Consider the following 25,147-nt stretch of genomic DNA (forward strand, 5'->3'; position numbering starts at 1 on the left):
CCTGAATCATCCCCATGTATACTTCTGAACCAAATTTGGATTACATGTATATTAGGTGCACAGCCACAGGGGGAAAAAAGTGCCCAAGATTCCCCATAGGCGAGTAATCAACAGGGAAATAAAGGAATCATGAATACACAAATAGCATCTGCTTTGGCTGCAGAAATAAAAGCAGGTGGGAAAATATGGATACCCATATAATGTGCTGATCTGAAGAGCACTTCACCACACACACTGCCCAGGCTTCAAGAGGGACAAAAATGTTTGCTTTGATTTTTCTCTTCTTTTTCCTGAACATTCCACTTGAGTCCAGGTTCACTCAACCCAGGTGCTTTTGGAGAATGAATGAGAATGAAGAAACGGATGAAGATTTGGTGACAGGTTGTATCTTCTTCCTTATGACAGAGCAGCGGCCTGTGGAGAAAGATTATTTCAACCATATTCTGAATATACAGTAAGTTTCTTTAAATTTTCTATGTAAATGTCAACAAAAATATGTCATAGGGGATCAGAAAATGAAAATCAGAAAAATGTTTAGAATCTTTTGTTCTGTTATTTCAATTTGCACACCTAAGGAAAAAAAACCCATGTTCTTTGAGACCCATTGCTGTTTTTTTTTTTAATTTTTTGTTTGTGCAGGGGGTTTAATATTATTTTCCTAGTTACCCTCCTACTTATAAGACTTGAAGCTGAGGGAAAAGGAGACTGTGTAACTTTGTTCACCACGTATATCTTTGCTTTTGACTGTTTCCACAACTGAGTAACCAGTAATATCTTATTGAAAGAAACCCCATAGTAGTCAATAAATAGCATGCCAAATGGAACAACTAAACTGATGTTGATTAGATAGTGTGATGACTTTGCAGCTTCAAATGTGTCTCCCACAGCAACTAATATGTGTGACAACCCTAGATGAAAAGAGTTTTTACATAGATATTCAGACATACTGTGCCTCTAATTCTGCATAAAGAATGAAAACAGGAGACTTGCCCGCTGTTAAATTTTTATATGATTCTGTTTCTCCATACTTTACTTACATACAACCATAGGCCTTTATTTCCACAGTACAGTTCTTCACTGTCTCTTTAAAGTAAACCAAGAATATTTGTAGTATAAATGATATGTTTGCATTCTTTGTAATAGGAATTGTCACTAATAGCAGTAACTGCGTACTTTCCTAGCACTTGCCTGAGTGGCAGCTGCAGCATATGATACTTTTCAACACTTGGGAATTGTGATCTACCAGCTCTTTGCTATTATTAAAAAAGCACGTGTCTCTTTTCTATAAGTCCAAACTATTTACTCACTGTCAACAATAGCTTAATTACGTCTTATTGTTACTCTTCAATAATTTTACTTATTGTAGCTTTGTCTTTTACCACTTTGAACACTATGCACTTTTGATTTTGTGTATCATTGATAGCTCTTTTCAAATTTAGCACTTTAGATCACCATGCCACAACAAGAGCTCAAATCGTTGACGTTTCTTGATGTTTAGTGTGCAGAAGTTAGTGTTTCACTTCCATAAGTTCTTATCTCAAATGTAGACAAAAGTTGCTCTCTACAGGATGGTGTATGTTGTTCAGATATACCTGGTATAATTATCCTTAATCTCTCCATTTATTAAATGGAGTAGTTATTTCATTCTGCATTGGAGGCCAGTGACAACTAAAGACAAGTGTTACTGAAAACAATGAAATCCATTCCCTTTTTATGGTCTATGTGAGTATTTCTCATGTCCATACCCACAGATGAATCTATTTTCCAACTATTTTGGTATATAAATTTATTAAAAATTAAATATTTAAAGAACATTTTGTGTTTTTAATCAATAAAGAAAAAATACAAGATGGTAATGATAGACATGAGGGAATATGTTAACTATATTGCCCAGTAAATATGAAAGAATTAGTAGTACAGGAGCCAAATTTTTCCCCCAGAAGACTACTGTGCACAGTCATTGTTTTTTTTAATTTATTTATTTATTCAAGATTTCTGTCTCTTCCCCGCCACCGCCTCCCATTTCCCTCCCCCTCCCCCAATCAAGTCCCTGTCTCTCCTCAGCCCAAGAGCAATCAAGGTTCCCTGCCCTGTGGGAAGTCCAAGGACCACCCACCTCCATCCAAGTCTAGTAAGGTGAGCATCCAAACTGCCTAGGCTCCCACAAAGCCAGTACGTGCAGTAGGATCAAAACCCAGTACCATTGTTATTGAGTTCTCAGTAGTCCTTATTGTCCGCTATGTTCAGCAAGTCCGGTTTTATCCCATGCTTTTTCAGACCCAGGCCAGCTGGCCTTGGTGAGTTCCCTATAGAACATCCCCATTGTCTCAGTGTGTGGGTGCACCCCTCGCGGTCCTGAGTTCCTTGCTCGTGCACTCTCTCTTTCTGCTCCTGATTTGGACCTTGAATTTATGTCCGGTGCTCCAGTGTGGGTCTCTGTCTCTGTCTCCTTTCATCACCTGATGAAGGTTCATATTCAGGAGGATGCCTATATGTTTGTCTTTGGATTCACCTTCTTATTTAGCTTCTCTAGGATCGCGAATTATAGGCTCAATGAAATTTATTTATGGCTAGAAACCAAATATGAGTGAGTACATTCCATGTTCCCCTTTTTGGGTCTGGCTTACCTCACTCAGGATAGTGTTTTCTATTTCCATCCATTTGTATGCAAAATTCAAGAAGTCCTTGTTTTTTACTGCTGAGTAGTACTCTAATATGTATATATTCCATACTTGCTTCATCCATTCTTCCATTGAGGGGCATCTAGGTTGTTTCCAGGTTCTGGCTATTACAAACAATGCTGCTATGAACATAGTTGAGCATATACTTTTGTTCTATGATAGGGCCTCTCTTGGGTATATTCCCAAGAGTGGTATTGCTGGGTCCAGGGGTAGGTTGATCCCGAATTTCCTGAGAAACTGCCACACTGCTTTCCAAAGTGGTTGCACAAGTTTGCATTCCCACCAGCAATGGATGAGGGTTCTTGTTACTCCACATCCTCTCCAGCAAAGGTTATCATTGGTGTTTTTGTATTTAGCCATTCTGACAGATGTAAGATGGTATCTCAAAGTTGTTTTGATTTGCATCTCCCTGATCACTCAGGAGGTTGAGCATGACCTTAAGTGTCTTTTGGCCATTTGAACTTCTTCTGTTGAGAATTCTCTGTTCAGTTCAGTGCCACATTTTTTAATTGGGTTAATTAGCATTTTAAAGTCTAGCTTCTTGAGTTCTTTATATATTTTGGAAATCAGACCTTTGTCTGCTGCGGGGTTGGTGAAGATCTTCTCCCAGTCAGCAGGTTGCTTTTTTGTCTTAGTGACAGTGTCCTTTGCTTTACAAAAGCTTCTCAGTTTTAGTAGGTCCCATTTATTCAATGTTGTCCTTATTGTCTGTGCTACTGGGGTTGTACGTAGGAAGTGGTCTCCTGTGCCCATATGTTGTAGAGTACTTCCCACTTTCTCTTCTATCAGGTTCAGTGTGTTCAGATTGATATTGAGGTCTTTAATCCATTTGTACTTGAGTTTTTTGCATGGTGATAGATATGGATCTATTTTTATTCTTCTAAAGTTGACATCCAGTTATGGCAGCACCATTTGTTGAAGGTGCTTTCTTTCTTCCATTGTATACTTTTAGCTCTTTTATCGAAAATTGGGTGTTCATAGGTTTGTGGGTTAAAATACGGGTCTTTCTTTCGATTCCATTGGTCAACATCTCTGTTTTTGTGCCAATACCAAGCTGTTTTCATTACTGTAGCTCTGTAATAGAGTTTGATAATGCCGCTGGAAGTACCTTATTTTATAGGATTGTTTTGGCTATCCTGGGTTTATTATTTTTCCATATAAAGTTGATTATTGTTCTCTCAAGATCAGTGAAGAATTTTGTTGAGATTTTAATGGGGATTGCATTGAATTTATAGATTGCCTGTGGTAGAATTGCCATTTTTAGTAAGTTGATCCTACCCATCCAAGAGCATGGGAGATCTTTCCATTTTCTGGTGTTCTCTTCAATTTCTTTCTTCATTGTCTTAAAGTTCATGTCAAATAGATGTTTCACTTGGATAGAGTTAGCTCAAGATACTTTATGCTGTTTGTGGCTATCGTGAAAGGTGATGTTTCTCTGATTTCCCACTCTGCTTCTCTATCTTTTGTGTATAAGAGGGCTACTGATTTTCTTTAGTTGATCTTGTATCCTGCCATGTTACTATAGGTGTTTATCAGCTGTAGGAGTTCTTCGGTAGAGTTTTTGGGGTCGCTTATGTACACTATCATATCATCTGCAAATAACAAAAGTTTGACTTCTTTTTTTTTCAATTCGAATACCCTTGATCTCCTTATGCTGTCTTATTGCTATTGCTAGAACTTTAAGTACTATATTGAAGAGATATGGAGAGAGTGCACAGCCTTGAATTGTTCCTGATTTTAGTGGGATGGCTTTGAGATTCTCTCCATTTAATTTTATGTTAGCTGTCAGCTCTCTGTATATTGCTTTTATTATATTGAGGAATGAACCTTGTATCCCTAGTTTCTCCAAGACCTTTATCATAAAGGGGTGTTGAATTTTGTCGAATGCTTTTTCAGCATCTAATGAAATGATCATATAGATTTTTTTTCAGTTTATTTATATGAGGGATTACATTGATAGATTTTCGTCTGTTGAAGCAGCCCTGTCTCTCTGGGATGAAGCCTACTTGATCATAATGTGTAATTTTTTTGATGTGTTCTTGGATTCTGTTTGTCAGTATTATATTGAGAATTTTTGCATCGATGTTCATGGGTGAGATTGGCCTATAATTCTTTCTTGGTTAAGTCTTTGTGTGTTTTTGGTATCAGGGTGACTGTAGCTTCATAAAAGAAGTTTGGCAATGACTCTTCTTTTTCTATTATGTGAAACACATTTAGGAGTATAGGCATTAGCTCTTCTTGGAAGTTCTGATAGAATTCTGCATTGAAACCATCTGGTCCAGGGCTTTTGTTGGTAGGGAGGTTTCTGATGACAGTTTAAATTGTTCACCTGGTCTTGATTGAATTTTGGTAAATGATACTTATCTAAAAGTGTCCATTTCTTTAACATTTTCCAATTTTGTGGCATATAGCCTTTTGTAGAAGGATATAATGATTCTTGGAATTTCTTCTTCATCTGTGGTTTTGTCCCCCTTTTCATTTCTGATCTTGTTAATTTGCATGTTCTCTCTCTCTGCCATTTGATCAATTTGGATAGGGGTTTGTCAATCTTGTTGATTTTCTCCAGGAACCAGCTTTTTGTTTCATTGATCTTTGGATTGTTTTCTGTGTTTCTATTTTGTTGATTTCAGCCCTCAGTTTGATTATTTCCCGTCTTCTACTCCTCCTGGGTGAGTCTCCTCCTTTTTTTCTAGAGCTTTCAGCTGTGCTGTTAAGTCTCTAATGTGTGCTTTCTCCATTTTTTTATGTGGGCACTTAGTGCTATGAACTTTCCTCTTAGCACTGCATTCATAGTGTCCCAATGGTTTGGGTATGTTGTGTCTTTATTTTCATTGAATTCAAGGATGACTTTAATTTCTTTATCTATTTCTTGCTTGACTCAGGGGTGGTTCAGTAGTTGACTGCTCAATTTCCATGACTTTGTAGGCTTTCTGGGGTTAGAATTTTTGTTAATTTCTAACTTTGTTCCATGGTGATCCGATAGTACACAGGTGGTTACTACAATTCCTTTGTGTCTATGGATGTTTGCTTTGTTACCAGTTATGTGATCAATATTTGAGAAGGTTCCATGAGATGCTGAGAAGAAGGTATATTCTTTTCTGTTTGGATGGAATGTGCTATAGATGTCTGTTAAGTCCAGTTGGCTCATTACATCTGATAGTTCTTATTTCTCTGTTAAGTTTCTGTCTGGTTGACCTGTCCATTGGTGAGAGAGGAGTGTTGAAATCTCCTAGTATTAGAGTGTGGGGTTTGAGTATTCTTTGAGTTCTAGTAATGTTTCTTTTACATATGTGGGTGCTTTTATATTTTGGGTGTAGATATTCAGGATAGAGACTTCCTCCTGATGAAATGTTCCTGTTATGAGTATAAAGTATCCATCTCTATCTCTTCTGATTAATTTAGTTTGAAATCTATCTTGTTAGATATTAGTATAGCCACACCCACTTGTTTCTTTGGTCCACTTGTTTTGAAAACCTTTTCCCATCCCTTTACTCTGAGGTAGCGTCTGTCGTTGAGTGTGAGGTGTGTTTCCTGTAGACAGCAGAATGTTGAATCCTGATTTCATTCCATTCTCTTAACCTTTGCCTTTTTATAGGTGAATTGAGTCCATTGATATTAAGTGATTATAGTGACCAGTTGTTGTTTGCTCCGGTTATTTTTTTGGTATTAGAGTTTGTGTGTTTCCCTTTTTTGAGCTGTGCTGGTGGAGGGTTGTCAGATGCTTGTGTTATTATGGGTGTTGTTGGCTTCCTTGGTTTGTGATTTTCCTTCTAATATTTTCTGTAAGGCTGGGTTTGTGCCAGTGTATTGTTAAAATCTGTTTTTGTCCTCGAGTATCTTGTTTTCTCCATCAATGGTGAATGCAAGCTTTGCTGGGTAAAGTAGTCTGGGCTTGCATCCATGTTATATTAGAATCTGCAGCACATCTATCCAAGACCTTATGGCTTTCATGGTTTCCATTGAGAAGTCAGTTGTAATTCTGATAGGTTTCCCTTCATATGTTACTTGACCTTTTTCCTTTGCAGCTCTTAGTATTCTTTTTTTTTGTTGTTGTTCTGTATGTTTTGTGTTTTGATTATTATATAGCGTGGTGATGCTTTCTTTTGATCCAGTATATTTGGTGTTCTGTATGCTTCTCGTACCTTCATAGGAGTATCCTTCTTTAGCTTGGGAAAGTTTTTTTCTATAATTTTGTTGAATATATTTTCTGGGTCTTTGAGCTGTAATTCTTCTCCTTCTTCTACCCCTATTTTTCTTAGGTTTGGTCTTTTCATGGTGTCCCAGATTTTCTGGATGTTTTGAGTTAAGAAATTGTTGGATTTGTTTTGTTCTTTAATCAGTGAGTTTATTTCCTCTATAGTATCTTTACTGTCTGAGATTTTTTTCTTCTATCTCTTGTATTCTGTTGGTAATACTTGTCTCTGTAGTTCCTGTTTGTTTACCCAGAATTTCCATATCCAGCCTTCCCTCGGATTGTGTTTTCTTCATTACTTCCATTTCATTTTTCAAGTCTTGAACTGCTTTCCCTACCTGTTTGATTGTTTTTTTCTTGGTTTTTTTTGGGTATGTTTGAGAGATTTTTTTCATTTCGTTTATCTTTTTGTTTGTCATCTCTATTTCTTTATGGCAGATTTTCACCTCCTGTTTAAAGTCCTCAATTATTTTCATAAAGTTCCATTTAAAGTCAATTTCTTCTATTTCTTCTGGAGTAGGGTGTTCAATTCTTCTTGTTTTGGGATCCCTGGATTCTGGTGATGTCATGTTGCCTTTCAGGTTGTAGGAATTCTTGCATTGGTGCCTGCCCATCTCTTCCTTCAAATGGAGCCAGGAGAGTCTTGGTGTTTTGGAACAGTCTTTGCTGTGACTGACTCTCTGGGTGGATCTCCTCAATTCAGGAGCAGGAACTATTTCTGTCTGTCTGGATGGAACTCCTCTGCGCCATCGAGATGGAACTCCTCAGCACTTAAACAGGGATGCCTTGTATCCCAAGGGCATCGCAGACAAAAGGGAGAATGTGGGGGCAGGGCAGGGTTGAGTAGAACACAAAAGACCCTACAGCACAAGCTAAAGGTGCCTGCACTCCCTTGCAGGGACCTTCAGGCCTGCGAGGCAGGCAGACACCCACCCCTCTGGGTGGATGGCCTTAGTGCAGGTGCAGGAAACTTCCTGAGCCAAGGACCTTGCAGACAATAGGGCAGGCTTGGTCCTGTAAATTTTTTCATATTTTACTCAAAGCAAAGAGTGTATGTCCAGTTACAATATCTGTGTGGGGAGGAGATAGTGGTAATAAAAGAAATGGCTTCTTGGCATTTATAGAGGATGAATTCCATTATGGGTCTAATGTATGCTATAAGTGTGAATTCTGATGCAAATGTTTTTAAGATACCCAATTCAAACTTTTCTAGTATTATATGGCTGAAAATTAAAGGAGTTAATTCAGGAAACTCATCAGGCTAGATCTGAAGTTGTATTAGATAACGAAGGTAGCATAAAATCTACAAAATAATATTTTATCTCAGAGTAATGAGGAGAGTTTCTCTCAGGGAATAGAACATATGGACTGAAGGTATAGCCACTGACTGACAAATCCATCAGGGAACAACAATGAACTTTCAAGTATGCTGTTTCCAAGCCAAATGAGCATTGCAAAAATATCCACTGAAGGATACAGAAGGTTATGAACCCTGCAACCAGTACTCATCTCCCATATAGGCAAATTTCAATGCAAAACCAAATGAACAAAAAATAAAACTTCAAGCCAACACAACTAAAAATATTACAGTTATAGGCTAAAATGAGAGTATGTTCAATGACATACTAGAAAAATACAAAGAATGATAATAACAAAATTCCAGAACATCAAACAGGACGCAAATTACTACTAGAAGAAGGCAGTGAAATCATAAAACCTTGCATATCATAAAGAACTCAGTGAGCATGTGATAGATACTTTCCAAATAGTAGAAAATGATAAAAATATTCAAACTAAAGTATGTAAAGAAAACACAAAAGCAATCCAATAAATATCTCAAAAAATTTGCTCATAAGGGAAAACTTCAAGTTGAGTACAGGATGGCAAGGCTCAGAGATAAGTAGAAGAATTAGAACACTGAAACTATGGCAGCTAAAAATAAGAAAAATCGAAATATATATGAGACAAAGGGGATGTGATTAAATATTCAAAGTTACTAAAACTAGACAGAAGGACTAATGAAGACCTCAACAATATGTTCAATAAAATGCAACAGTAATTTCCCAAAATGCAATGAGATACATAGCCATCTGGAGACAGGAGGCATTTATACACATATTATCAGAAAAAAACCCTTCCTATGATGTATTTTAAATAAATTTGTATTATAATGGTACAGAATGGAAATTGAAGGGTTCAGAATAGAAATCCCTTTCATAGAAAGACCTTTCATAAATAACAAAAGATTCCCTCATGAATTCCTTTTAAAAGGGCAGAGTATCAGTGAGCCAATTCAAGGAGTTAGAGATATGTTTGCAAAATCATGTTACTATACCCAACAAAGTTATCCTTTATAATGAAATGAGGCTTTGAGATCTCTTCAAGGGCAGAACTTAGGTAGGAAGGGAAAGCATAATTGAATTCTGTGAGGAAGAAAGCAGATCGGGAGATATGCCATGCATCTGCCAGAGACAGATGCCCGGAATTTTACGTAGTAAGCCACTGCCACATGGTTTACACAGATTAATAGAAATGGGTTAAATTAAGATGTAAGAAGTAGCCAATAAGAAACTAGACCTAATGGGTCAAGCAGTGATTTAATTAATACAGTACCTGTGTGGGAGGTAATTTTGGGGCTAAACTAGCCGGGCAATCGAGATGAACAAGAAGCTCACTCTCTGCAACAGCTCAGCATTCATTGAGAGTTAAAATTTAAATCAAACAAAAGTCTTATACAATAGAAGGAACCCATCTTTACTTAATAAGATCTACTTTTCCATTAATTACTCAATGTTTTCCAGCCTGATCATATTAAAAAAATTTTCTATAACAATCATATTAATAACATTGTACTACCGGAAAAGAAACTCAAAGAATTTCCAATGAAATCCTAACTGAAGCCAGGTGTATGTGTTGGTGTGTATGCTTAATCAAAACTCTTGGGTGGCAGAGGTAGAAAAAACCTTATCTGTTTATGTCCAGCCTTGCCTGCTTAGCATGTCCTAGTGAACGAGGCTTGCATAAACAGACACTGGCTCGAATAAACAAACAGAGATTGGACAAGGATTGGCATTTTCTTCATGCTTCTTGAAAACAGTCCTTAATATCTTAGCAAATACAAAAAAAGAAATAGTAAAAAATAAATAAAGAAAAGAAGAGAACAAATATGCACACTGGTAGCACACACATTTAATCCCAGTGTTCAGAAGGCAGGAGAGGCAGATTTCTGTGTAATCTAAGTTAACGTACTCTATTTAGGGAGTTGAGGTCTACCAATACTACAATTTGAGACTCTGTTTAAAGAAAACCACAAGAAAAAAGGGAAGATTTGTAGTAAATCATCTTGTGGAGAACATGAAAGAGCCAATGCAGAGGGGAAACTGTGGTGTTGACACATAGCTCAGTTCTGAACAGAGGATGCAGAGTGAGCACACAACAATCAGAGATGTCTAAAACTGTGTATAGGTCCCAATTGAGAGTTTTTTTGTTATGCAAAGCTTTTTTATTTTAAACTTTAAAAAAACACTTCAATGAAATTTTTACAAAATCAAACTTTTATTCAGGCTCCCTAAATATTTGCAGCCTTTTAATCATTTACACCTTAGAAAACACCATTTCTTACAGCTCAATGCGTATCTATTAAGCTCACTCTGCCTATTTAGCTGCATTTTTTTTCTCTTTACACTATGTCATGCTTTGCAGTGCTGTTTTTGGAGTTCATGTGTGCCATCTGAAATTTAAAGAGATATTCCCCTGTTTCAGATGTCCGTTCATCTTAGTTTCTATGATGTTGATGTGATTAAATACTGACCAAAATCATATTAAGGGGAGATTTGATTGGGCTCATGAATGGCAAAGAAATGACAAGGCAGGCAGGTATATGGAGACTGCAACTAAATTGTAGATCCTGAAGGAACATAGCTAACTGGCTTTCTCTGAATTCTCACGCAGATCTGAGTAGGGACAGCACTGCCCACAGAGGGCAGGGCAGTCCTACATCAATTACCCATTAATAAAATGCTTAAATAATTTGACAACAGGCTAATTCAATGGAAAGAAACATTTCACTTAAGTTTTCCTCTAACTTATTAATGTATCTTGTGTCAAGATGATGAAAATTATGTAGAAAAACCACGTTGCAAACTCTATAGTGTTTGTTCATATCAAACAACTAATTCTTCCTCCTTAATTTCTATGTTTGGGAATCTACTCAAATTTATATCAGTTTGTTTCCATACATTTGTATGCCTGGTATTATAAAATATATTAAGTTTAATATGATCACCACTTTGGTGTATATAAAATCAGTTTATGGGTATTTAAACATAATAATAAAATAGAATCATAGAGAGAAGGTAAAACACCTAACACCAGCATGTCTTATTTTGCACAGATGCCGTCCTCTGTGTGCTGTGTAGACTGTGGTCCTGGATTCAGAAAATTCTTACAGGAGGGAATGGCAGCCTGCTGTTTTGATTGCAGCCCCTGCCCACAAAATGAAGTTTCTAATGAGACAAGTGAGTGTTTGCTGCTGAGATAAATCCTTCACATCACATAGATCATCTTCTCTCGGAGTTGATAAAATGGACCAAAAGACAACTGAAAAAAATAAAATATATCACTTTCCTAAGTTAGTTTTATAGAACTATGATTTATTAACAAATCATAGTTAACTATAAGTTATTTATAGTTAACTATAAGTAACTTGTTATACCATTGTAGTGGTATTTCGATTGCATTTTAATAAATAAAGAGTACCTGAAGATCTAAGAGTAAAACAGTCCCACTGGTCTGCCTTGCAAACACATTATGGCAACATGCACCTTTAATCCCAATAGCCACAATGACAGGCATATTTAATCCCGGTAACTACCCTAGTTAACAAAGAAATTGGCTGATGCGTATTTTTAATCCCAGTGATACATGCCTTTAGTCCCTGCCCTAGAGAGGAATATAAGATGGGGAAAGACAACTCTCAAACATAGTTCTTTTGAAAGTCTGCAAGACAGGATAGCCATTTTGGAGTGAGGTTGAGGAAAGACCCAGTGGCTGACTGCTTTGCTTTTCAGATCTTCAGGTTGAACCCCAATTTCTGACCATGAGTTTTTCTTAATCATGCTTCATTTGTCACCCAACTTTTTGGGGATATAAATTCATGAAAATGATGTTTGCTTGATAATTTTTATACAGCAGTCTAGGACACTGATTGATTGGAATTCCAGTTCTAAGATCTGGACCCAAATCTAGCCACCTGGTTCAGAAGAAGAACCAGAGCTCCAAGCTCCCATCTTTCCTGTCTTAGCTTCCATGTAAAGATCCAAAATACACAGAGAATCTGGGTACTATGTGCTATTGTGTTTTCTTTGAATTGTTTGACTTCTGAGGAAGGAGCAACACCTGCCAAAAGACATTTGATTATTGATGATGCTGGATTGATCCAACCTATATATTTTGAAAATGTCTTGACTTCAAAATTTAAGTCAAAAGATATGTTACTTTGGAGAAGAGGTTTTACTTTTATTTCCAAAGAAAGTGAGAGGTTGTGGATACATATGGGTTAAGAGAAATAAGGTTTGACCAGGAAAGATTACCTGAAAAATCTCCAGTGGAAACAGATGACTCAGATGATCCAATGTTTCAGAGTACATTTGTTGCAGTTTCCTCTGAGTTCTACAACCAGAACAGCTTTAAGACTTCTGGCTGCCATAATCCAGCCTCACAGAACACTCCAATAAGTACATGACCGTAATCATACATATTTTTCTGGTAACCAAAAGATTATCAGCAACCCAATCAACAAGATGTAGCACAGAAAACTATGCCCCAATTCCCCCAAATGTATTATGGATTTTTTTTGTTTAAAACATTTGTACTTATTGTATATAATTTTCTTATATTAATAATAGCCTTCTTTTTATTATTTTTTGACATAAAAGAGAAATGTAGAGGCATTTCAATTATAGTTTAATAAATATATACTGCCTGAAGATCTGAGAGAAGAGCAGTCCCACTGGTCAGCCTTACAGACAAGACTGTGGTAACAAACACCTTTAATCCCAGTAGCCACACTAGTTAATATAGAAATGCACCCTTATCCCAGTGGTGCATGCCTTTAATCCCAGCCCTAGAGGGAAATATAAAATGGTGGGCGACAGCTCTCAGATAAAGTCTCTTTTGAGATTCCAGGAGGCAGGAGAGCCATTTCAGACTGAGGTTGAGGTAAGAGTCAGTGACTGCAGTTTTGTATTTCAGATCTTCAGCTTGAACCCAATTTCTGACCCTGTGTTTTTATTAATCATACTTCATACCATTACATACTTCTTTGATTCATTGAAAGTCTATATTAGCTAGCCATTTCTCAAAAAAGTTTTGACACTCATACAACAGTGTGAACAAATTCTACACAATGTTTTTAATAGTAATTAATATCCTCTGAAACTACATATAGATTTTATTCCAGTCCTGAATCTTCAATAATATTTATTTTCTTTCAATTATCATGTCTCTGTATGTCACTCTATAAGTTTATAGCCACCATATATTTACAGAAATCAATAGAGAAGGGACTAGGTCATCAGAGTAATTATACTCTATTATGTTCATCTTGGGAACCAAATTCAAGTACTCCATAAGATTAATAAGGAGGAAAAAAAATCACTACTTGTAAATTTTTCAATGACCATTAATTATTAGACTGAAGACTTCAAGCAATATCCAACGATGCCTTTTCCAAATATCAATGTGATTTACTATCTAGTGAAGTGTAATCAGTGTTAGCACATAATGTAGAAAATATGGAGTCTTACAATCATCATTTTTACATACAGCACACAGTTAGTAATGTCAAAGGGTAGAGAATTTAATTCATTTCCTGTGAAAGCAACTAGTCACAATTATGCAAGTATTCCTGTCTCCTATACAGCTCACATCAGTCAACTGAGTGTTTAGAGATGCTTACATAAAAATGACAGATAGATAGTTAGATAGATAGTTTACTTCCGTGTTGCCTGTCATCCTATATAATGAAAGTTTATAAAGGACATTTATGTGTGGTAAGATGAGTCACAAGTTAAATTCCTTGCTACTAAAATTAAAGATGAGCTCATACCTGGACTCATGTGGTTGTCCTGCCTATACTTCCTACCTGGCTCCTGGCCAATCAGCGTTTATTTAAAACATAATTGACAGAATACAGAATTGTCACTCACCACACATAGAGCATACCCCCAATTAATTAAACAAACTGCAATTAAATTGTCTTAAATATAAAAATACATAAGTATAAAGGGTATTTACAACAATAAATACAAGGAAAATTAAAAAAAATATTTTCTTTTTTTTTAAATTTTATTTATTTATTTATTAAGGATTTCTGCCTCCTCCCCGCAACCGCCTCCCATTTCCCTCCCCCTCCCCCGATCAAGTCACCCTCCCTCATCTGCTCGAAGAGCAATCAGGGTTCCCTGACCTATAGGAAGCCCAAGGACCGCCCACCTCTATCCAGGTCTCCAAAGGTGAGCATCCTTGGTGAGTTCCCGATAGAACATCCCCATTCTCTCAGTGTGTGGGTGCACCCCTCGCAGTCCTGAGGTCCTTGCTCGTGCTCCGTCTCCTTCTGCTCCTGATTTGGACCTTGAGATTTCTGTCCCGTGCTACTCTGTCTCTGTCTCCTTTCATCACCTGATGAAGGTTAATATTCATGAGGATGACTATGTGTTTGTCTTTGGGTTCACCTTCTTACTTAGCTTCTCTAGGAACCTGCATTATAAACTCATTGTCCTTTATTTATGGCTAGAAACCAAATATGAGTGAGTACATCCCATGTTCCTCTTTTTGGGTCTGGCTTACCTCACTCAGGATAGTGTTTTCTATTTCCATCCATTTGTATGCAAAATTCAAGAAGTCCTTGTTTTTTACTGCTGAGTAATACTCTAATATGTATATATTCCATATTTTCTTCATCCATTCTTCCGTTGAAGGGCATCTAGGTTGTTTCCAGGTTCTGGCTATTACAAACAATGCTGCCATGAACATAGTTGAACATATACTTTTGTTGTATGATAGGGCCTCTCTTGGGTATACTCCCAAGAGTGGTATTGCTGGATCCAGGGGTAGGTTGATCCCGAATTTCCTGAGAAACTGAAACACTGCTTTCCAGAGTGGTTGCACAAGTTTGCATTCCCACCAGCAATGGGTGAGTGTACCCCTTTCTCCACAACCTCTCCAGCAAAGGCTATCATTGGTATTTTTTATTTTAGCCATTCTGACAGGTGTAAGATGGTATCTTAAAGTTGTCTTGATTTGCATTTCCCTGATCGCTAGGGAAGTTGAGCATGACCTTAAGAGTCTTTTGGCCATTTGAAGTTCTTCTGATGAGAATTCTCTGTTCAGCTCAGTGCCCCATTTTATAATTGGATTGATTAGCCTTTTACGGTCTAGTTTCTTGATTTCTTTATATATTTTGGAGATCAGACCTTTGTCAGTTGCAGGGTTGGTGAAAATCTTCTCCCAGTAAGTGGGTTGCCTTTTTGTCTTAGTGACAGTGTCCTTTGCTTTACAGAAGCTTCTCAGCCTCAGGAGGTCCCATTTATTCAATGATGCCCTTAGTGTCTGTGCTGCTGGGGTTATACGTAGGAAGTGGTCTCCTGTGCCCATGTGCTGTAGAGTACTTCCCACTTCCTCTTCTATCCGGTTCACTGTGTTTGGACTGATATTGAGGTCTTTAATCCATTTGGACTTGAGTTTTGTGCATGGTGATAGATATGGATCTATTTTCATTCTTTTACAGAGTGACATCCAGTTTTGCCAGCACAATTTGTTGAAAATGCTGTCTTTTTTCCATTGTATACTTTTAGCTCCTTTATCAAAAATCAGGTGCTCATAGGTTTGTGGGTTAAAGTCAGGGTCTTCTATTCGATTCCATTGGTCGACTTCTCAGTTTTTATGCCAATACCAGGCTGTTTTCAATACTGTAGCTCTATAATAGAGTTTGAAGTCAGGGATGGTAATGCCTCCAGACAATCCTTTATTTTATAAGATTGTTCTGGCTATCCTGGGTTTTTTGTTCCTCCATATAAAGTTGATTATTGTCTTCTCCAGATCTGTGAAAAATTTTGATGGGATTTTTATGGGAGTGCCCACTTAAAGAAAACGGAGAGTGCATACATTGGGGACTTAACAACACACCTGAAAGCTCTAGAAAAAAAAAGAAGCAGACGCGCCCAGGAGAAGTAGAAGACTGGAAATAATAAAACCGAGGGCCGAAATCAACAAAATAGAAACACAGAAAACATCCAAAGAATCAATGAAACAAAAAGCTGGTTTTTGGAGAAAGTCAACAAGATCGACAAACCCCTATCCAAACTAATTAAACGACAGAGAGAGAACACACAAATAAATAAGATCAGAAATGAAAAGGGGGACATAACCACAGACACAGAGGAAATTCAGAGAATCATTAGATCTTACTACAAAAGCCTGTATAACACAAAATTGGAAAATATAAAAGAAATGGACATTTTTTTAGATAAATACCATATACCAAAGTTGAACCAGGACCAGGTGAACAATCTAAACAGACCTGTTAGTCACGAAGAATTAGAAGAGGTTATCAAAAACCTCCCTACCAAAAAAAGCCCAGGACCAGATGGTTTCAATGCGGAATTCTACCAGAACTTCCAAGAAGACCTAATACCTATACTCCTTAATGTATTCCACAATATAGAAACAGAAGGGTTATTACCAAACTCCTTCTATGAAGCTACAGTTACTTTGATACCAAAACCACACAAAGACTCAACCAGGAAAGAGAATTACAGGCCAATCTCACTCATGAACATCGACGCAAAAATCCTCAACAAAATACTGGCAAACCGAATCCAAGAACACATTAGAAAAATTATCCATTATGATCAAGTAGGCTTCATCCCAGAGATGCAGGGCTGGTTCAACATACGAAAATCTATCAATGTAATCCACCATATAAATAAACTGAAAAAAAAAATCATATGATCATTTCATTAGATGCTGAAAAAGCATTGGACAAAATTCAACACCCCTTTATGATAAAGGTCTTGGAGAGAATAGGGATACAACGATCCTACCTAAATATAATAAAAGCTATTTACAGCAAGCCAACAGCTAACATTAAATTGAACAGAGAAAAACTCAAAGCCATCCCACTAAAATCAGGAACACGACAAGGATGTCCACTCTCTCCATACCTCTTCAATATAGTGCTTGAAGTTCTAGCAATAGCAATAAGACAACATAAGGAGATCAAGGGGATTTGTATTGGAAAGGAAGAAGTTAAGCTTTCGTTATTTGCAGATGATATGATAGTATACATAAGTGACGCCAAAAATTCTACCAAAGAACTCCTACAGCTGATAAACACCTTTAGTAATGTGGCAGGATACAAGATCAACTCCAAAAAATCAGTTGCCTTCCTTTACACTAAGGATAAGGAAGCAGAGAGGGAAATCAGAGAAGCATCACCTTTCACGATAGCCACAAATAGCATAAAATATCTTGGGGTAACCCTGACCAAGGAAGTGAAAGACCTATTCGACAAGAACTATAAGAAAGAAATTGAAGAAGACACCAGAAAATGGAAGGACCTCCCTTGCTCTTGGATTGGGAGGATCAACATAGTAAAAATGGCAATTCTACCAAAAGCAATCTATAGATTCAAAAAAATATTTTCTTAATACTTTAAAAATGTGTGTATTTGTTAGATGGGTGGTTATGTGTACACAATTGCAGGAGCATTCAATGCCCCTGTAGTTAGAATTATAAACAATTGTGAGACACACAATATGGGTACTGGGAATTAAACTCGGGTATTCTGTAAGAACAGCATATTCTCTTGATAACTGGGATAAAGTTCCAGCACCTTAAACAAATTAAATAATTATATGTGTCCATAAATTCATCTTTCTAGATAAAAATGCTTAAAATCCAGAAGCACATTCTCACTCTTTCCAATTATCCAATGGTTCAAAACTATTGGAATCATACTTTTCAAACTTCCCATGGTGAAGTTTATAACCTATGAATGCAGTACTAATCTTCAAAGCAGCCGGGCAATGGTGGCGCATGCCTTTAATCCCAGCACTCGGGAGGCAGAGGCAGGCGGATCTCTGTGAGTTCGAGACCAGCCTGGTCTACAGAGCTAGTTCCAGGACAGGCTTCAAAGCCACAGAGAAACCCTTTCTCGAAAAAACAAAAACAAAAAACAAAAACAAAAATAATCTTCAAAGCAAACCTTCTGTATTACCACTTTTGCCTAAATATTCTTCTGTTTTCATACTCATGGTGTTATATCAATATCTACTTCACACCAGAGTTCACTTAAAGAATCTTAGTCTCATATAAATTGTTATTAGGAAGGAAGGTATTTGTTTGTTCCCAAAGTTGATGGAATCAAGATGCTCGGTTTTAAATGCTAAGTATATACAGAGGCTTCTACCTTCAAGATAGGTTTGCAGTTTCTTATAAGTTTCAAGGATAAAGCATCTTTACTGCCTGAATAGGACACAAGTGAAAACATTTTTTATTTTATCTAATTATACTTTGCTTTTTAGAACAAAAAATATGTTTATATAACTTTCTAATCTCATTTCCATTTTCCTACTTCTCCCATATAAACTAAATAACTTTGATATTCAAGCTCTATTGTTACTTTTACATGTACGCACACATGTAGATATACACACACATACAACTTACTGATTCTGAAGGGACTTGTGACAGCCTAAGAATGGAAAATGTGATTTCAGCAAGATTTGCCATTTTTGCCCATTCTCTTTACCTTACTAATGAACATTATATTACAGTGATAGTAAATGGCCCTTGAGGAGTTCTGGACTTGTTGGTGTATTGTAGTCTTACTGGCAAAAACGTGTCATAGAAGAGGGAGATTTTGAGGTTTCATATGCTTAGGCCATTCACAGTGAAACCATTTACTCCCTGTTGCCTATGGATCAAAGATATAAAATATTCAGCTCCTTCTACAGCACCATGTCTGCCTCCATACCAACATATGCCAGGATGATAATATGGACTAAGCCTCCAAACTCTAGGACACCCATTTACATGTTTTTATTTGTAACAGTAACTGTGGTCATGGTTTCTCTTCACATCAACAGAAACAGTGACATGGATACTATTTTGCTAAAATTAGCCACCAAGCTCTAAAACCTTATTTGGTTACTTATTCCTCCCAAGGCTCACTATCAGCTATCAAAGTATGGAACTCTAACTAGCAAAAAGTACTTTATGGTTGTCCTAATTAACCTGTCCAATCAAAGCTAAATTATTTGTCCTGTTAGGGGTTCCTCTTTTACTTTTATTAACTGCTATTCAATTAGATGTAACCAAATGATAAAATGTCTGCCTTGCTTATTCATTAGTAAATTCATTTAGATCTCCTTAAGAGATGTATATCATTTAGGAAGGTTCATCTGTATTTGTTTTCCACAGTACTCATCAAAATACCTTCAATTTTAGTGGTCTTGACAGAAAGAACCAAGAGGTGAATGTCTGCACACATGATTGGACACCCCACATTCAAGTCCCCCCATACCTGGGTAAAACCCTGGGTTCCTCCCCCTGCTGTGATCTAGCTGCCCTCACTCTCCCTGACCAACAGTGGAATTTCCTTGTGGCCTGTAACTGACAAGTATATTTGTGTTCTTTCTGGCCAATGATTTTCCATGGAAGCTGTGTAAAGGAAAAAAAAGGCTTTAGCTCTGGAAAAATAAAAGTTGCTGTTCTTCCACCTGAAAAGAAGTCTTCTTGTCTCAATCCTGGCACCACCCCTCCCCACCAGTCTAGGCATCCAGGCTGCACTGGCACGGCACCACCAACCTCTCTCAGCTTTTCTAGCCAGCCAGAAGGCAAAGTTCCTGCAGGTGGGCTGCTCAAATACCCCATCCCATCCATCAGAACCTGAAATCTACAAGTCCCACTCCACCCCAAAACTTCCTGTCACGCTACCACAACCTCAGTGGAAGTCTGAAACACAGCCTGCTACTACACAAAGAGGAACAAGAAAGGAACAATTAAGCACAAATAGTGATTGCACAGAGTGGACCAAGAGAACAGGCCCAAGAGAGAACTCAGTGGCTACCTGAGACTCAGAGAACAACAGTACAGAGCAGACTAAGAACAGTTTCAAAAGACACAGACAGCCACACCAAGGATTGGAATAACATACAAAGACACTGCTTGGACCAACTGGAGTAAGAGATGTGTAGGGGCCAATAGAAGAATTTATCTAAAAGCCTAAAAAGCAACATGGTAACACCAGAAATCAGTGATACAGAAAGACTTTATCATGCCAACCCCCCAAAAGATAAGAATATGATTTTAAATATATCTTTATGATGAAGGAGAACTTTAAAGAGGAAATAAAAAATTCCCTTAAAATGGTGGAAAAGACAAAAAAAACAATAAATCATTCAAAAAACAATAAAAAGCAAACAGGAGAAGCAAGCAGCTCAAAATTTCAAGACTTGAAGATTGAAATACAAGCAATTAAGGAAAGATGAACCAAAGGCATTCTGGATATGGGAAATCTGGGTAAATGAACAGAAACAACAGAAGCAAGCATAACCAACAAAATACATCAGATGGAAGAGATAATTCCAGGTGTTGAAGATACTATTGAGCAAATAGAATCACTGGTCAAATAAAACATTAAATCCAATAAATTCTTACCACAGAACAGCCAGGAAATATGGGACACCATGAAAAGACCAAACATAAGAATAATAGAGATAAAAGACTGAAAGCTCCAGCTCAAAGGCACAGAAAATATATTCAACAAAATCATATAAAAAAACTTTTTCAACCTAAAGAAGGATATCCCTATGAAGGTACAAGAAACTTACAGAACAACAATAAACTTGACACAAAAGTACACTTGCCATGAAATAATCAAAACACAAAACATACAAAACAAGGAAAGAATATTCATAGCGGCAAAGGAAAATGTTCAAGTAACATATAAAGTCAGACATGAAACCCTGAAGATTCTTGACAGATGGACTGCAGACAAGACACTGATAGACCATTGATGCAAGCCTGGACTAATATACCCAGTAAATCTGTCAATCAACATCGATGGAAAAAATAGGATATTCCATGACAAAATGAGATTTAAACAATACCTTACACAAACCCAGCACTACAGGAAGTACTAGAAGGAAAACTCCAACCCAAGGAAGGTAACAGCACACAGAAAAATACAGGCAATAGATAACCTCACACCAGCAAAAACCAAAGGAAGGAAAAACACAAGCACTTCCACCAAAAATATCAGAAATTAGCAGTCACTGGTCATTAATATCTCTTAATATCAATGGACTCAATTTAAATATAAAAAGAAGGGGCTAAGAGAATAGAAATGAAAGAAAGGTCCATACTTCTGTTGTGAATAATAAACAGACCTCAACTTCAAAGCCAGACATTACCTCAGAGTAAAAGGCTGGGGAAAAATTGCCAATCGAATGGATGAAAGAAAAAGTAGCTGTAGCTATCATAATATCATGTAAAACATATTTCAAATGGAAATAAATCAGAAGAGAAACAAAAATTGGAGTAAACCTCTGTATCTTATCAGATAACGATTGTTTAAAGTCAGAATTTAACAATAACCCTAATGGCTGAAAGCCTACAAGCTCAGAGAAATTGAAAAGTGCTCTAATGAATCACCCATGGGTCAAAGAAGAAAGAAAGAAATTAAAGACTTTTTAGAATTCAATAAAAATGAAGACACAATGTGTTCAATCCCATGGAACACTATGACAGTCATGCTAAGAGGAAAGTCATAGCTCTAAGTGCCTATATATAGAAAGTAGAGAAAATTCATACTAGTGAATTATTAACATACCTGAAAGCTCTAGCAACAAAGAAGCAGACTGACCCAGGAGTACATGACAGGAAATAATCAAATTGTGGGCTGAAATCAACAATGAAACAAAGAAAACAGTGCAAAGAATCAATGGAACAAAGAGCTGATATTTTGGGAAAATCAACAAGATAGATAAATGTTTATTCATGCTCCTTAAAAGGCAAAGTGAGAACACTGAAATTAACTAAATCAAAAATGAAAATGGTGATATAACAACAGACAATGAGAAAACGCAGAGAATCTTTAGGTCATACTATAAAAACCTATATTTCATAACATTGAAAAGGATAAAAGAAATGGACAGTTTTCTGGATAGATATCACAAGCCAAAGTTAAATTAAAACCAGGTGAATAATGTAAATAGACCTATAACTTTCAAGGAAATAGAAGCAGTCATCACAAGCCTCCCAGCCAAAAATAAGCCCAGTACTGAATGATTCAGTGCAGAATTCTATGAGCACTTCAAGGAAGAGTTAATACCAATACTTCTCAACGTGTTCCACAGAATAGAAACTCAAGAAACATTGCCAAACTCTTTTTTTGAGACTACAGCTACTCTGATACCAAAGCCACACAAATACTCACCAAGAAAGAGATGCATAGACAAATCTCACTAATAAACATAGATGCAAAAATAATCAATAAAATACTTGCAAACCAAACCCATGAACCCATAAAAAAACATCCCCATGATCAATTTGGATTCATCCAAGAAATGCAGATATGGTTCAACATACAGAAAGATCTATAGTGTAATCTACAATATAAAAATAATAAAGGAATAAAAACCAAATAGTCATCTCATTAGATGCTGAAAAAGCATTTAGCAAAATTGAACATCCCTGAAGGAGAAAGGTCTTGGAAAGATCATGGATAAAAGGAACATATATAAACATAAGAAAACAATATAGAGGAAGCCAAGAGTCAAAATGAATTCAAATGGAGAGAAACTCAAAGTAATTATGCTAAAATCAAGAACAAGATAAGTCTGTCCACTCTCTCTATAGCTATTCAACATGGTACTCGAAGTTCTATCAGGAACAATAAGACAACAAAAGGAGATTAAACAAATACAAATTGGAAGGAAAAAGTCAAACTCTCACTATTTGAAAATGATATGGTATTATACATAAGCGAGCCGAAAATCTCTACCAGGGAACTCCTACACTTGTTAAACACCTTCCATATTGTCCCAGGATACACAATTAACTCAAAAAAATTAATAGCCCTTCTATATTCAAATGATAAAAGGGATGAGAAAGAAATGAGAAAAGCATCACCATTTTTAATACCCACAAATAACATAAAATATCTTAGGGTAAAACTAACCAAACACGTGAAATATGTATATGACAAGATGTTTAATCCTTTGAAGAAGAAATTTGCCAATGATATCAGAAAGTGAAAAGATTTCCCATGCCCTTCGATATGTATTGACAAAATAGTAAAAAATAAAAATTCTACCAAAACTACTCAACAAATTGAATGTAATCAACACCAAAATTTAGCCAAATTCTTCACAGACAATGGAAAACAATATTCAATGTCATATGGAATAATAATAAAAAAATCCAGAATAACCAGAACAGTTCTCTACAATAAAGAAATGTCTGGAGGAATTCCCATCCCTGACATCAAGCTTTTCTATAGAGCTACAGTAATAAAAAAGGCTTGGTATTGACATAAAATCAGACAGGTAGACCAATGGAATTGAAACAAAGATCCTGACATTATTCCTCACACCTATGAACACCTAATTTTTGACAAAGAAGCTAAAATTATACAATGGAAAAAAGTACTAGAAGGAGGGGGAGGCCACTTGTTGTTTTCAGGCCACCAGGATAGCTTAAACCCGAAATAATCACACAGAAACTGTATTAATTAAATCACTTCTTGCCCATTAGTTCTAGCTTCTTATTGACTAACTGTTATATTAATTTAGCCCAATTCTATTCATCTGTATTTTGCCATGTGGCTGTGACTTACTGGATAAAGTTCACAGTGTCTATCTCCAGAGGCTCGATGGCTTCTCTCTGAGTCGACCCTTCTTTTCCCCAGCATACAGCCTAGCTTTCCCCATCTAGTTCTGTTCTTCACTGCCATAAGCTAAAAGTAGTTCTTTATTCATTAACCAACAAAAGCAACATGCAGACAGAAGGACCTCCCACATACAAAAGAAAGCATCTTCCAAAAAATGGTGCTAGCATAACTGAATGTCAGTATGTAAAAGAATGCAAACAGATCCATCTACCCCATGTATAAAACATGTATAAATGGTCAAAAACCTCAACATATATCCAGTCACACTGGACCTCATTGAAGAGGAAATGAGAAGTATCAATGAAATTATGGGCACAGGAGACCACTTCCTAAATGTAACTCCAATAGCATAGACATTGAGAGCACCAATTAATAAATGGGACCACTTGAAACTAAAGAGCTGCTATAGGCAAAAGACACAATCACCAAGACTAAATGGTAGTGTATTGAATGGGAAAATACCTGCATTAGAACCACATCGGACAGAGGACTAATCTCAAAATCTATATAAAATCCTCAAAAACTAGACACCAAATTATAAAATAATTAATAAGAATTGGGTAGAGATCTAAACAGAGTATAATCAACAGAGGAACTCCAAATAGCCAAAAGACAATTAAGGAATTGCTCAGCATTCTTAGCCATCAAGAAAATGCAAACCAAAATGACTCTGAGATAGTATCTTATACAAGTCAGAATGGCTAAGATCAACAACACCAAAGACAGCTCATGTTGGAGAGGATTCAGAGTAAGAGACACCCTTCTCCATTACTGGTGGGGGTACAATCTTGGATAACCACTTTGTAAAACATTGTTGCTGTTTGGAAAATCTTCCTCAAGACCCAGCAATATATTCTTGGGAATATACCCAAAGGATGCATACTATTACCACAAGAACATTTGCTCAACTATGTTCATGACATCATTATTTGTAATACCCAGAACCTGCAAACAACCTAGGTTCCCCTAAACTGAAGAATAGATAAAGAAATTATGGTATATTTACACAAAGAATTATTACTCAGAGTTATAAAGAATGAAATCTTGAAATTGCCATTCAAATGGATGGAATTAGAAAAAAAAAACATTCTGAGTGACATAACCTAGACCCAGATAGATGACCATGGTGTATACTCACTCATGAGTGAATATTACAGGAAAATCAAAGTATAACCAGTCTATAGCCCATGATCCCAGAGAAGCTAGGTAACAAGGAGAACCCTAACAGAGACATAAATGGATCTTCCTGGGTTTGGAAAAGAGACAAGATCTCCTGAAAATCTTGGGAATAAGGAGGAAGGATTGAAGGGGTGAGAG

General features: G+C 36.7%; 1 protein-coding gene across 1 annotated transcript in view; it reads left to right on the forward strand.

Annotated features, from left to right (window-relative positions):
• The first annotated feature begins 260 nt into the window (after positions 1–260).
• LOC142842470 (vomeronasal type-2 receptor 116-like) overlaps positions 261–25,147 on the forward strand; it is a 54,671-nt gene continuing 29,784 nt past the window's right edge. Inside the window, exon 1 of the mRNA XM_075959199.1 lies at positions 261–454. Within this exon, the coding sequence (XP_075815314.1) occupies positions 261–454 (194 nt within the window). The remainder of the gene's footprint in view (positions 455–25,147) is intronic.

This window comes from Microtus pennsylvanicus, chromosome 1, assembly GCF_037038515.1.
Source record: "Microtus pennsylvanicus isolate mMicPen1 chromosome 1, mMicPen1.hap1, whole genome shotgun sequence".
In the NCBI taxonomy this organism is placed as follows: Eukaryota; Metazoa; Chordata; class Mammalia; order Rodentia; family Cricetidae; genus Microtus; species Microtus pennsylvanicus.